The sequence below is a fragment of the Anomaloglossus baeobatrachus genome, chromosome 3, assembly GCF_048569485.1.
Source record: "Anomaloglossus baeobatrachus isolate aAnoBae1 chromosome 3, aAnoBae1.hap1, whole genome shotgun sequence".
Lineage (NCBI taxonomy): Eukaryota > Metazoa > Chordata > Amphibia > Anura > Aromobatidae > Anomaloglossus > Anomaloglossus baeobatrachus.
Genome location: NC_134355.1, coordinates 592,999,307 through 593,014,924, shown reverse-complemented (window position 1 = coordinate 593,014,924; position 15,618 = coordinate 592,999,307). Strand labels below are relative to the sequence as shown.

Genomic DNA, 15,618 nt, shown 5'->3' with positions numbered 1-15,618 from the left:
TGCTTTCACACATCCAGTTTTTCCTGTGCGGCACAATCCGGCGCTTTGCAGAAAAAACGTAACTTTTTTTGCCACCGGTTGCGTTTATTTTGCATAGACTTACATTAGTGCCGTATTGTGCCGCATGGGCTTGCGTTCCGTCCGTTTTTTGCCGCATGCGGCAGATTTGCCGCTGTGGCGGCCGGATGGAACGTTGCCTGGCACGTTTTTTTGTCCGGCAAAAAAAACCGCATCGCGCTGCATCCGGCCGATGCGGCACAATTTGCAATGCATGCCTATGGATGCCGCATGTGGCATCCTGCGGCAAAAACCGCATCCGGCCCCCGCATGCAGTTTTTTCCACTGCACATGCTCAGTAGCCTGCCGCAAGCGGCAAAAACCGGAGGGGCCGGATGTAAAAAACTTATGCAAAGGATGCGGTTTTGTCGCCGCATCCGTTGCATAGGTTTTAGAGCCGGATTGGCTGGCTCTGCTAAAACCAGAGGTGTAAAAGCAGCCTAAGGGGCACATTGCACACTACGACATCGCAAGCCGATGCTGCGATGCCGTGCGCGATAGTCCCCGCCACCGTCGCAGCTGCGATATCATGGTGATAGCTGGTGTAGCAAACATTATCGCTACGCCAGCTTCACATGCACTCACCTGCCCTGCGATGTCGCTCTGGCTGGTGACCCGCCTCCTTATTAAGGGGGCGGGTCGTGCGGCATCATAGCGACGTCACACGGCAGGTGGCCAATAGAAGCGGAGGGGCGGAGATAAGCGGGACGTAAACATCCCACCCACCTCCTTACTTCCGCATAGCTGGTGTGAGCCACAGGACGCAGGTAGGAGATGTTCCTTGCTCCTGTGGCTTCACACACAGCGATGTGTGCTGCCGTAGGAACGAGGAACAACATCGTAACATCGGTCCTTCCGAAATTATGGAAATGATCGACCCTACGCCGATGATACGATTACGACACTTTTGCGCTCGTTAATCGTATCAAAAAGGCTTTACACACTAAGATATCGCCTGCGATGCCGGATGTGTGTAACTTTCAATTTCACCCCACCGACATCGCACCTGCGATGTCGTAGTGTGCAAAGTGCCCCTAAGAGAACTGCTGAAATCAGTGATTGGTCTGCCAAACTGTCTTGATGACATCAGCGCTGCAGCCAATATCTAATACAGGGAGAAGTGGCAGAGACTCAGTGCTGGACCTGGGGAGTGTGAATAAAGTGGAGTTTGTTTGTTTTTTTTTACACCAAATTGCTCCCAGGGAGCAGGGTTTTCCAAAAGAAGACAAACCATATAAAGCTTTATTTATGTTTCAGGTAGCTTTTAAGAATAAGTCCTGTATACAGGAAGAATAACACCATTTTTGGCCATAACTTGCATCCTGTATTTTTCACCTGTTTTATCCTCTGGAATGATGTATATTATACACAGATAGATAGATCTCTGCTTTCCTATCTTTATGTAATATACAGACAGAAGCAGAAGGGAAAACATTTATAAAGCAGTATTGAGCTGTGTGGCTGTGAATCCAGCTATGAAGTGAGATATATCCTCTAGAGCTGAAGCATGACCTTTCTGTATCTGCCTGATCTCTCACTGTACTGAGGACTCCTCTCACATCTCCTCCCCTCTCTATAGAGTATAATGGGAGCTGTAACCTAACACCTCCCTGTACTGAGGGCTCCTCACTCCTCCTTTCCTCTCTATAGAGTATAATGGAAGCTGTAACCTAATCTCTCACTGTACTGAGGGCTCCTCATTCCTCCTTCCCTCTCTATAGAGTATAATGGAAGCTGTAACCTGATCTCTCACTGTACTGAGGGCTCCTCTCACATCTCCTTCCCTTTCTATAGAGTATATTGGAAGCTGTAACCTGATCTCTCACTGTACTGAGGGCTCCTCACTCCTCCTCCCTCTCTATAGAGTATAATGGGAGCTGTAACCTGATCTCTCACTGTACTGAGGGCTCCTCATTCCTCCTCTCTATACAGTATAATGGGAGCTGTAACCTGATCTCTCACTGTACTGAGGGCTCCTCTCACATCTCCTCCCCTCTCTATAGAGTATATTGGGAGCTGTAACCTGATCTCTCACTGTACTGAGGGCTCCTCACTCCTCCTCCCCTCTCTATAGAGTATAATGGGAGCTACAACCTGACACCTCACTGTACTGAGGGCTCCTCTAACATCTCCTCCCCTCTCTATAGAGTATAATGGGAGCTGTAACCTGACACCTCACTGTATTGAGGGCTCCTCACTCCTTCTCCCTTTCTATAGAGTATAATGGGAGCTGTAACCTGATCTCTCACTGTACTGAGGGCTCCTCATTCCTCCTCTCCTCTCTATAGAGTATAATGGGAGTTGTAACCTGATCTCTCACTGTACTGAGGGCTCCTCACTCCTTCTCCCCTCTCTATACAGTATAATGGGAGCTGTAACCTGACACCTCACTGTTTTGGCCATTTGTCTTGATTTGACCAAAATATATTTGAGGTGCTTTTTCAAAGTGGATCATAAGTTCAAGAGCCAATAGGAGGGGAAAAGGCAACAGTAACAATTTAAACTAAATTTACTGATTGCATTGTATTCAATAATGATTGAATCAGTAATTTACAGCATTTTAACCCTGGAAAAAACACTGATAAAATGTTTCACCCAAGGGAGTCCGACAACAATCTGATCCCTACAGTAAAGGCCCCGTCACACTAAGCAACATCGCTAGCAACATCGCTGCTAACGAACAACTTTTGTGACGTTGCTAGCGATGTTGCTGTGTGTGACATCCAGCAACAACCTGGCCCCTGCTGTGAGGTCGTTGGTTGTTGCTGAATGTCCTGGGCCATTTTTTAGTTGTTGCTGTCCTGCTGTGAAGCACAGATCGCTGTGTGTGACAGCGAGACAGCAACAACTAAATGTGCAGGCAGCAGGAGCCGGCTTCTGCGGAGGCTGGTAACCAATGTAAACATCGGGTAACCAAGAAGCCCTGTCCTTGGTTACCCGATATTTACCTTTGTTACCAGCCTCCGCCGCTCTCACTATCAGTGCCGGCTCCTGCTCTGTGCACATGTAGCTGCAGGACACATCGGGTTAATTAACCCGATGTGTGCTGTAAGTAGGAGAGCAAGGAGCCAGCGCTAAGCGGTGTGCGCTGCTCCCTGCTCTGTGCACATGTAGCTGCAGCACACATCGGGTAATTAACCCGATGTGTGCTGTAACTAGGAGAGCAGGGAGCCAGCGCTCAGTGTGCGCTGCTCCCTGTTCTCTGCACGTGTAGCTCCGTGCACTGGTAACCAAGGTAAATATCGGGTTGGTTACCCGATATTTACCTTAGTTACCAAGTGCAGCATCTTCCACGCGGCGCTGGGGGCCGGTCACTGGTTGCTGGTGAGCTCACCAGCAACTCGTGTAGTGACGCTCCAGCGATCCCTGCCAGGTCAGGTTGCTGGTGGGATCGCTGGAGCGTCGCAGTGTGACATCTCACCAGCAACCTCCTAGCAACTTACCAGCGATCCCTATCGTTGTTGGGATCGCTGGTAAGTTGCTTAGTGTGACTGGACCTTAATGGTGGTTGATTGTTATCTTCCAACAACACTAACCAGATCCTAAGGTTTCTTTGTTTTCAATTGCCTTAACTACATACAGTAGATTTGCACAATGCAAGAAGAGGTGCAGACAGAGCAGTTCCATCTGGGCCCTGGTGCTTTGGGCAGCCTTTAGGACTAGGGGAGATCGAATAATTCGATTTTTCGGCTTCGCAAATATTTTCCGAATACCGCGCCGCTATTCGACTATTTGCGAATATTCAATGCGCAATGTAAGTCTATGGGGAACCCGAATAACAACTATTCGGAACTATTCTGGCTATACTATAACTAACTATACTGGCTTCCCATAGACTTACATAGCGCATCGAATAGTCGAATAGCGGCGAGGTATTCGAAAAATACTGAATAATCAAAGTATTCGATCATCCCCATTTAGGACCCTTTATCACAGAAGTCATCATTATTAAAAATTGCACATGAAACTAATGGACAGGTAACAATTTTTTGGATTGACTCCACAAGCTTCATATTAGGACTATGGCACAAAGTGAGAAGAGATGTTTCCTAACTAGTGATAGGAGATAAACTGTGGAAAAAGAAGCGCAATAGGGTCTTACCCCTGTAGCAAGGGGGGGATGAAGAGGGGTGGTATTACTCACCTATAGGGGTTGTGAAAGTCACAACTCCTATAACAGCATGTAAGTTACTCCAAGCCATGGCAGCGGTCCCCAAATTGATAGATAACAGAGAGTAGTAGAATAGGGTGTCCAAGCCGCGCCAATGACTAGCCGATCATGAAGATTGTGGATTAATGTTGCTTTTATTCAATGCACAGGTCAACACGTTTCGGGAGACACAGCTCCCTTCCTCAGGACAGACTGGCAAGAAACATCAAATCTCATTGAGATTTGATGTTTCTTGCCAGTCTGTCCTGAGGAAGGGAGCTGTGTCTCCCGAAACGCATTGACCTGTGCATTGAAAAAAAGCAACATTAATCCACAATCTTCATGATCGGCTAGTCATTGGCGCGGCTTGGACACCCTATTCTACTACTCTCTGTTATCCTAACTAGTGATGGGTGAACAGTAACTATTCGTGTTCGGATTATTAGCAACAAATCCCAAAGTAATATTCTGGTATTCGTTATTAATAACAACCCTAGTGCAAATCAATGGGGAACCTGAGCATTTTTCATGAAGATTTTCCAGAAAATTGCTTGGGTTTCCCATTGACTTGCATTAGGTTTATTATTTGTGACAAATACCAGAATAGTACTTTGGAATTTCTTATGAATAATCCGAACATGAATAGTTAATATTCACCCATCACTAGTGCTAATCCTTTTTTTGGTCTTTCCCTTTTGCTCTAGAATTAGGGGCACTTTGCACACTACGACATCGCAGGTGCGATGTCGGTGGGGTCAAATTGAAAGTGATGCACATCCGGCGTCGCAGGCTATATCGTAGTGTGTAAAGCCTTTTTGATACGATTAACGAGCGCAAAATCGTCGTAATCGTATCATCGGTGAAGCGTCTGACATTTCCATAATTTGGAAATGACCGATGTTACGATGTTGTTCCTCGTTCCAGTGGCATCACACATCGCTGTGTGTGAAGCCGCAGGAGCGAGGAACATCTACCTGCGTCCTGCGGCTCACGCCAGCTATGCGAAAGGAAGAAGGTGGGCGGGATATTTATGTCCCGCTCATCTCCGCCCCTCCGCTTCTATAGGCCGCCTGCTGTGTGACGTCGCTATGACGCCGCACGACCCGCCCCCTTAATAAGGAGGAGGGTCGCCGGCCAGAGCAATGTCGCAGGGCAGGTGAGTGCATGGGAAGCTGGCGTAGCGATAATGTTCGCTACGCCAGCTATCACCATGATATCGCAGCTGCGATGGGGGCGGGGACTATCGTGCTCGGCATCGCAAGCATCGGCTTGCGATGTCATAGTGTGCAATGTGCCCCTTAGGATTGTAATAAAATATGTAAAAATGTGTTATATTATCTCTTACCAATCTGACTCAATCTAAGGCCTGTGACACACATCCGTGCCGCCGGTACGTGTTTGGCAGTTTTTTCACGTACTGGCGGCACGGAGACACGTGGACCTATGTTTTCATTATTGTTTGGACACACGTAAGTATTTTGGAATGGAACGTCTGTTCGTTCCGTACTTACGTGCGTCCGTGATTTTTTCATGGACATGTCCACGTATTCTCCGGCAGCACGGGTGTCACATGGCCCGCACCCGTACCACACGGATGTAGTGTGGATGCAGTCCCGTGTGACACGCGCCGGAGAAACATCTGTCATTATTTCAAAAATAAAAAAAAAATACATACTCACCTCCTTATTACCTGCAGAATCTTCCGCTGCTAAATGTTCCTGCCGGCCGCCGCTCGTTATGAGCATGTTAGGAGGTGGGCGAGATGTCACGGGCGCTAATCTCTGCCCCTCCGCTCTGCCGGAAGCAGCGTCAGCGGGGAGTGGGCGGGACTGGAGCCGAAGATCAGAACTCTGGACAGCAGCGCGGACCACGTGAGTATGCAAATTACCGGTTCTCCGTGTGCTATCGCGGATTGCACACGGATAACACACATGGCCCGCACGTACCCGAGACACGTACTTACCACACGCAACACGCAGGGTAAATACATGTCTCACGGCATGTGTGTGATTTTCACGTGAGTGTGTTGGAGGCCTAAGGTGGTATTAATCACTTCACCCCCAGGCGATTTTCCTTTTTTACGTTTTTTTTTATTTTTTTTTGCTCCCCTTCTTCCAAGAGCCGTAACGTTTTTATTTTTCTGTCAATCTTGCCTAATTAGGGCATGTTTTTTGCAGGACAAGTTGTACTTTTAAATGAAACCATAAGTTTTACCATATATTGAAGTGGAAAACAGCAAAAAAAATTCCAGTGCGGTAAAACTGCAAAAAACTGCGATTACACAATTGTTTTTCGGATATTTTATTCACCGTGTTCACTATATGGTAAAACTGAAAAATTGGTGTGATGCCTCAGGTCGGTACAGGTTCATAGACACCAAACATGTATAGGTTTACTTTTATCTAAGGGGTTAAAAAAATTCACAGGTTTGTCCAAAAAAGTGGTACACTTTTTGCACCGTTTTCCAAAACCTGTAGCATTCTCATTTTTTGAGATCTATGGCTTAGTGAAGGCTTATTTTTTGCGCCTCAAGCTGATGTTTTTAACGGTACCATTTTTGCACAGATACTATGTTTTGATTGCTTGTTATTGCATTTTGTGCAAAATTTGTGGCGACCAAAAAAACGCAATTTTAGGGTTTGGAAGTTTTTTGCTGCTATGCCATTTACCGATCTGATTAATTGATTTTATATTTTGATAGATCGGACATTTTTTAAAGTGGTGGTACCAAATATGTGTATTTTTTTATTTTTTTAACCCTTTAATTTTCAATGTGTCGAACAGGGGGTGATTTAAACTTTTAGGTTTTTGTTATTTTTTTAAAACTTTTTTAACTTTTTTTTATTTTTCTAGTCCCCCTAGGGGACTATAAGGATCATCTGTCTGATCGCTTTTCCATTTCTCCAGATAACAACTACACAACTGAGATCTGGAGAAAAGCTCCTTTACTCTCACACACGGCCCTCTGCCGGCAGTGAGAGAAAGTGACTCATGATAGCTACAGGAGTCATCACATGACCCTGTGCTACCATGGCATTCACCGGAAGTCATGTTTTTTCCGATGACGTTGGGTAAGTTAATGCTCACCGCAGTGCGCTGTTACATTTCACTAACAGATTTTGACAGAGAGATGTAAGGGGTTAATAGGCACGGATGGAACGCGATTCCACTTGCGCCTGGCAGGCACACATGTCAGCTGTTGAAATCAGCTGACATGTGCACAGACTGAACCTCATACGATCCATGATGTACCCCGTACGTCATGTGTTGTGAAGAGGTAAGGCCTTTAACAATATATCAATAAGAGAATTATCTTGTTTAAGACCATGAAATCAATTTCATGTTTAACAGCAAATAAAAAGAAGGGAGAGATTTATGAATAGTCTTGTAATCCTAAAAGTGAGGCTGGTTGTCTCCGAAACTGTTCTTGTTTCTGTTGTGGTTCCATTGTAAAAATATAAAATATGCTTCTCTCATTTATAGCATAACTAAAATATTTATTCTTTAACAATGGGCAAAAAATATCTGATTCTCAATAAAGTTACTTTTCTGCTGTTATATGTGATCTACAGACTAAGTGACCATGGTTAAAGTCCTGAAACCTCTTCTATCGACCAGGATTGTTCATTTTCTTTCATTTATATTTCCTTTCTTAAGCCCCATCTACACATTAGATATCTTTTCATTCTCTCCCATAAACAGGAGCCAAGTTCAGCTGTGTTCTCTGTAAGGCCCCTTTCACACGTCAGTGATTCTGGTACGTATGTGCTTTTTTTTAAACGTACCAGAATCACTGACATACGCCGACACATTATAATCAATGGGTCTGCTCACACATCAGTGATTTTTCACTGAACGTGTCTCCGTGCAGCATACACCCGTGGCTGTGTTTCTGCACGGAGACAAGTCAGTTTTTTTCTGGCATCACTGATGACCCACAGACCACACTATGGTGTGATCCGTGTGTGATCCGTGAAACACGTACCAGAAAATCACGGACATATTAAATATTAAATATTTTCAGCTTACCTTGCCTGCAATTCGCTCTGCAGCCTCCGCTCTCGGCAGCTCCTCCCTGGCTCATGAATATTCATGAGAGCAGGAATTGCCGACCAGTAAGTAGCTGCAGAGAGCGGTGGGTGGACGCTGCTGAGCTGAGGAGTTCAGCACCATGAACAGCAGGAGCGAAGGCAGGTGAGTAATGTCCATGTGCAATCACTGATCACGGATCACAGATTGCACATGGACAACCCACGTGTGCCGTGAATCACGGAACACGGAGGGACATGTGCATGTTTTACACGTCAGTGAAGAACGTCAGTGTTTTTCACTGACGTGTGAAACGGGCCTAGGACAGCCCTGGTGATGTGTTATCTTAACCTCTCCGTCACATACAATATCGGTTCTAACGAGTTCACATACAATGTGACTGTCAGGCGCAGGCTAGAAAAATACCTATAATATCTAATGCAATTTCAGTGCTCTAAAAGTGATCAGTGACCTTCATAGGGATGTAATAAAAGAGACTACACATAATCAGGTGCAAAAAAAAACCATTTACTTAACATAAAACTAATAACTCTGAAATACAAACATTTCAAAACTCCCACCAAATAGTCCCCACTCCCCAGTTCAACTCTGTCAAAAAACTCTACAAAGAAAATTTATGGAAACAAACTTAATTTTAAGGTACCTTAAGTACTATTAAACACATATTCAATCAGAATTAGATCCTGAAGTTTCCCCAGAAAAATTACACTTGCAGAGCATGTGATGAATAAAAACATAAAATAACCTTATTGAGTGTGACGTGTTCACATACAATGAGCCTGAGAGATTAGCGCAGTTATATCTGTCCTCCTGAAGCTCTGCAATCCAACTGTGGTATGAAGTTTCACAGAGCTGCTAGAGACAGGAGACTACCTGGAGGGAGGGGATTTCCTCACAATCTGGTGAGGAAGGAGAAATGAAAGTAAAAGAGATGTGCCTGTCAGGCATATTGTATGTGACGGAGGGTTAAGGAGAATGAAAGAGTCAGCGACTCGAAATAAGGCATGAAAGCTATGTCGTTATAGCCAGGCTCATCTGGCATTAGTCTAATGTGTATGTTGGGCTTTAGTGTTAAAGATTATGTAGTTGGTTCACTCTGTAAAAGATTTTGACTCCATTAAAAATACTTTCATAAACCACAAGTCTAACAATGTCTCCATGTAAAGCAGTTGAGATAAATGTTGGCATCTTTCTACTAAACTTTCATTCATTTCCAATAATTTATTTTTGCCATGTTTATTACTAAATTGTGATGTTATCTTGATATTAATTAACTTTATTAATTAATGTTATCTTTTTATTTTTGGTCTCTTGAAGGTCTTTGTGCCATAATTGGGGTGTCTGTCTTTGGTAATATGCTGGTGACAAACTTCTGGATGACCACTAGTAGCATGTATACAGGTGGAGCCATTAGTGGCATGGGAGGTATGGGAGGTCTCCAGACACTTCAGACAAGGTAATTGTGAGAGTATCACCTTCTTTATATGAGCAAGCTACATAAAACACATTTACCTTAAGTGTTCCAGGAATTAAAGAGTCTATAAACTCTATGAAAAACACCATTTTAGGACTGAAATTAATACAAAGTAATATATGTTAACTCATGATAAGGTCTGAAATTACTTTAGTGGCTGTTGGCTTTTATACCATTTCAGTGTGTATGGGTCTATACATCTGAAGAATATTATTTATCTGATACTAACAATTGATGTGCTCTCCTTGTGACACAGGTACACATTTGGATCTGCACTGTTTGTTGGATGGGTTGCTGGTGGCGTTACATTAATTGGTGGAATCATGATGTGCATAGCATGCCGCGGCCTAATGCCTGAGGAAACCAAGTAAGTCAACATGTGAATTTAAATTTTCCTAGTGAGTTTCATAAAAGCGAATCACAGAAAATCCTCATTTAGATGAAATTATTATACCCACGTTTGGTGCTGTAAGTTTAGATGAGATCAATCAGAAGGTCTCCTGTTATCACAGCTGTAATGACAGGCAATCCAAGCATCTCACCAACACCAAAATGGTATAATTAAAAACATTTGCTCTGATGGCAAAAAATAAGCCACCACTTAGCCCTGCCTTGATCCCAAAAAATTAGAACATTATGGGTCTCGGAAAATGGCACATTTTTGCACTTGATTTTTTTCCTCTATTTCCAGTATGATCTGTTCCAGAATGAATGGTATCATTCATAAGTACAACTCGTCCCCCAAAAGAACCCCCTTCAGATAGCTATATTTGTGGAAAAATAAAAATGTTATAAAATAAAATTGGTTAACACTAGCCAATCCACTGTGACAAAGTGTACCCAGTTGAGATGGCCCTATGCTCTAGTATTGGTATTAATTTCCTTATTGTAAATGCGGGCCCTATATCAATTATTCAATTTACAATACTCCTAAATCAGAAGACCTGGTATTATTTGAATGAGTATAAAGAACAGTTGGGTCAAGTTAAAGAGGTTATCCATTACTTTTATATTGATGGCCACCAATGTCTGATCAGCCGGGTCAGACACACGGCACCCCTGCCTATTAGCTTTTCCTGGTGCCGGGGACGGCAGCAGGTGGCCGAAATTGCTCAGTTTCGGAGCTGCCCTGTTGTCTGATATTGGCCATGCCCGGATAATTCACATCCGCCTCCTATTAACTTGAATGGGAGGCAGCTGTGCAGTACTTAGCAGCGCCCCCTATCAGATGATGGGGCAGCTCCAGAACTGAGCAATTCCAGCCACCTGCTGCCGCCACCAAGAAAAGCTGATCAGCGGGGTTCCGGATGTTGGAGTCCAGCTGATTAGACATTGATGACCTATCGTAAGGATAGGCCATCAATGTTACAGTAGTGAACATCATCTTTAAGAATGTCATGTCATTTTAATAAATATGGTGATGAAAATAGTAGCACATAATTTTATGCCTTTAATATATCTTTAATAATTTTTCTTAAGGTACAAAGGTGTTTCCTACCATGTTTCTGCCAAAAGTGCTGGTTACAAGACATCAGTATATGAAGACAAGAGCAAGAAATCAATTTACAATGAGTCCCGAAAAAGCGAGGATGGCAAGAGCTACCCTTCAAAATATGATTATGTGTAATTTTGTAATTTCTCTATACAGTAGTGACATAATGTGTACGATGCAAATCAAAGACTCCGGTACCTAGCGGCACCAACCTCCAATAATTGTCATTCAGGACAAAAAGTTAGGGACTTTATTTGCATATGCCAGAATATCTGATCTCTCATCCTATACAATATATTATCCCAACTTTAGTATAATTATGGTATTTGTATATATTTTTTCTTAGCTCTTCGTAAATAATTCTGTATTCCAGGTCTAGGCCATTATTATTGTTTTTGTAAAAGTTTATAGAAAACTCATGTCAGTAAAGATAAGCGATTCTGGCATAAGATGACCCCACGTCACTGACCACCTGTGACAGTATCACATTGACCAGTCATTACGTAGATCTGTGCAAGGTTAAAATGGAAGAGATGTATTTTCACTGGGTTGTTCATCTTGGAATTATATATATATCCGTGTGTATTTTTTTTTATTGTTGATAGTTTGGGTTCTAAAATACAAACAATAAAACAGATTAAAAAACAATAGATGTTTTTTCTGCTTATCTAAATAAGGTATTTCATACAAATATGGCTGAAGTCACACGATCACTCGCTAAACAAACAGCCACTGCTTTATAAAGATGTTAGCTGTCTGTGCCTTAATAGCTTATTTTAAAGGGAACCTGTCATGCCATATTTTGATATTAAACAGCCATCAATGTGTTTTAAATTATGCAATGTGCATCACTAACATGTTTGTTTGTTTTGTTTTTTTTAAATGTCATGTATTTCTCTTTTAAAAAAAAAAAGACTTTATATGATTAGGTAAATGGAGTACATACCTTAGGTTGCAGTCATTGGGGCGGTGCTTATGCTGGGTTCAGTCACGGTCAGTCAAATTCAGACATTAGTCTGTTTTTTAACTTACTGACACCCCTGCATTGTAATTCATTGCCATGTCTGGCCTGATGTCACGGCAATGTCCCCTGCAATACCCTGCTTGTGCACTGCTCAGATGCCCGGGCATATGCACTAAATCTGAGTGTATGCCCCAGATTAATTTCATGTACAGTGGACCTTGGTTAACAAGAACAATCCGTTCTGGGAGTATGCTTGTTAACCAAGTTACTCATCTAGCAAAGCAAGATTTCCCATAGGAAATCATTTCAACGCAGACAATTCGTTCCACAACTTGTGCAATCTCCCATCCTGGTCCCGTATTGTGTCATTCCACACATGCACAAACACGCACAAACACACACAAACACAGACCCACACATACATATTATGCTCACCTTATCTTCCGTTCCATCGCCGGCCTCCTGGTTCTTGCAGTTCGCCGGGAAAAGGATGTGTATCGGGTAACCATCGCAACCGATGCCAGAACATCCACTGCCAGAGCGCTGACATCAAAGGCATGAACCGCTTGCCTCTGATTGGTCAGTGCGCTGCCTTAGAGTAGCGTCTGATAGCAGAAGTTCCTCCCTCGTCGCGATGGTTACCCGATACACATCCTGTAGCGGCGAACTACAAGAACCGGAGGCCGGCGATGGAACGGAAGGTAAGGTTAGCATAATATATTTGTGTGCGTGTGTTTGTTTGCGCGGACTGCAAGAGCGGGTTAGAGCGCAGTGCAAGTCCGGAACCGGAACTGTGTGCGGTATTTGCTCGTATGGCAAAGCTTGCTCGTAAACTGAGTTACAAATTTTCAGCAAGCTTTGCTTGTTAAACAAAATACTCGCTTTCTGGGTTGCTCGTTATCTGAGGTTCCATTGTATACACCTGCTCTGGGGTGTAACACATCTTCTTGGAAGAGCTCCCATTATGGTCACACGGTCGTGACATCACCACAGGTCCCTCACCACCTCATCTCCTCTGCTGTGCACCGTTCATTATGGTCACATGGCCGAAACATCACCACAGGTCCTTCACCACCACGTCTCCTCTGCTGTGCTCCGCTCATTATGGTCACATGGCCCGGACATCACCACAGGTCCTTCACGACCACTTCTGCAATGCAGAGCTAAAGAAGAAGACGTGTTACACCCCAGAGCACGCGCACATATGAAATGAATTTGGCGATGAACACCCAGATACAGTGCGACATATGCCTGGGTAGCTGAGGCACAGTGCACAAGTATGGGATTACAGGGCAGATTTCTGTGACATTGGGCCAGTCATGGCAATCAATCACAATGCAAAGGGCATGACTAAATTTAAAAAAGAATCGTGCCTGAACTTGCGTGAGAGTGAATGAACCCAGCAAAAGCGCTCTCCCCTATGACTAAAACCTAAGGTATGTACTACATTCACCCAAGCATATAAAGCCTTTTTAACCCCTTTATGACCGAGGATGTTACGGTACATCCTAAATCATGAAGGGGTGATCACCACCGGCTGCTGCGGTCAGCCGGTGGTGATCCCCAAACACGTCTGCTGATTTGTACAGCAGACACGTGTGCCTTGCAGACACAGGTGGATCAGTGATCCACCCATGCCTGTTCACTCCTTAAGTTGCACTGTCAAAACATGACAGCATGATTTAAAGCGCCGCAGCCTGTAATGCACAGTTACCCGCTACCATTGGAGGCCCCTGGACGTGATCATGGGGAGCCGATGGTTGTCATGGTAGCACAGGGTCATGTGATGAAACCTGTTGCTATCATCACTCACTTAATGCTACAGCCAGCAGACCAGCTGTAACAGAAGATGAGCATTTCTGTTGATCTGAGCTGTGCAGTACAGATCAGGAGAAATGAATGAGCGATCAGGATCCTTGTAGTCCCCTAGGGGGACTAGGAAAATGAAAAAAAAAAAAAAGTAAAGAAAAGTTTTAGAAAGTTAAAAAAAGTAAAAAACCTAAAAGTTCAAATCACTCCCCATTCGCCCCATTGAAAATTAAAAAGGGTAAAGAAATAAAAAATATACACACATTTGGTATCACCGTGTTCAGAAATGCCCAATCTATAAAAATATGAAATCAATTAATCTGATTGGTAAACGGTGTAGGGGCAAGAACATTCCAAATGCCAAAATTACATTTTTTTAGTTGTAACAAATTTTGAGCAAAATGCAATAACAGGCAATCAAAACGTAGCATCTGCGCAAAAATAGTTCCATTAAAAAAATTAGCTTGAGTCACGAAAAAAAAATAAACCATCACTGAGCCCCAGATCCTGAAAAATTAAAATGCTACAGATCGCGTTGTATGGTGCAAATGGTGCGCCACTTTTTTTGGACAAACTTCAGAATTTTTTTAGATAAAAGTAAACCTATACATGTTTGGTGTCTACAAACTCATACTAACTTGAGACATCACACCAACACATCAGTTTTACCATATAGTGAAGACGGTGAATTAAAAATCCCAAAAACAATCATGCAATCGCACTTTTTTTGCAACTTTTCCGCACTTGGAATTTTTTTGCCATTTTCCAGTACACTATGTGGTAAAACCTATGGTTTCATTTAAAAGTACAACTTGTCCCGCAAAAATCAAGCCCACATATGGTAAGATTGATGGAAAAATAAAAAGTTACGGCTTTCGGAAGAAGGGGAGCAAAAAACAAAAACGAAAAGTGGAAAATCAAGCGTGGGTTAAGGGGTTAAAGATAAATACGTGAATTTTATTTTTAATGATTAATGATTAACAGAGGCATATAAGAGTTTATGTGATCAGAGTTAGTTGTATAACCATGGGCTCCCTAAATTTTTGAGGGTTAAACATCATTTGTTGTCTCTTTTTTAATATTTCTATAGATACAATATCATGTAACATTTTTCATCCCGATAAAGGGCAGGAAGGAAAAGACAAGCTAAATATATTATTTTGTAGAAAATGATTTAGAACTTTTAATTTATTGATCTAAGGGGCCCTTTGCACACTACGGTGGGGTCAAATCGAAAGTGACGCACTTCCGGCGTCGCTCTCGACATCATAGGGTGTAAATCGTTTTAACTACGATTACGGAGCGCAAAAGCATCAGTATTGTATGATCGGTGTAGTGTCGATCATTTTCATTATTTTGGCTGCAGCGACGGTACGATGTTGTTACTCATTCCTGCGGCAGCACACATCGCTGTGTATGAAGTCGCAGGAGCGAGGAACATCTCCTACCTGTGTCCCGTCTGCAATACGGAAGGAAAGAGGTGGGCGGGATGTTTACGTCCCGCTCATCTCTGCCCCTCTGCTTCTATTGGCCGCCTGCCATGTGACGTCGCTGTGATGCCGCACAACCCGCCCCCTTAGGAAGGAGGCGGTTCGCCTGCCAGAGCGACGTCGCAGGGCAGG

General features: G+C 43.4%; 1 protein-coding gene across 2 annotated transcripts in view; it reads left to right on the top strand.

The window, feature by feature from the left end:
• Nucleotides 1–11,871, top strand: part of CLDN18 (claudin 18) — a 31,019-nt gene extending 19,148 nt beyond the window's left edge. For both annotated transcript variants that reach the window (XM_075338730.1, XM_075338729.1), the window contains exons 3-5: nucleotides 9,575–9,713; nucleotides 9,988–10,098; nucleotides 11,211–11,871. In XM_075338730.1, coding sequence (XP_075194845.1) covers nucleotides 9,575–9,713; nucleotides 9,988–10,098; nucleotides 11,211–11,358 — 398 coding nt within the window. In that variant the 3' untranslated portion in view covers nucleotides 11,359–11,871. The remainder of the gene's footprint in view (nucleotides 1–9,574; nucleotides 9,714–9,987; nucleotides 10,099–11,210) is intronic.
• Nucleotides 11,872–15,618: the final 3,747 nt, after the last annotated feature.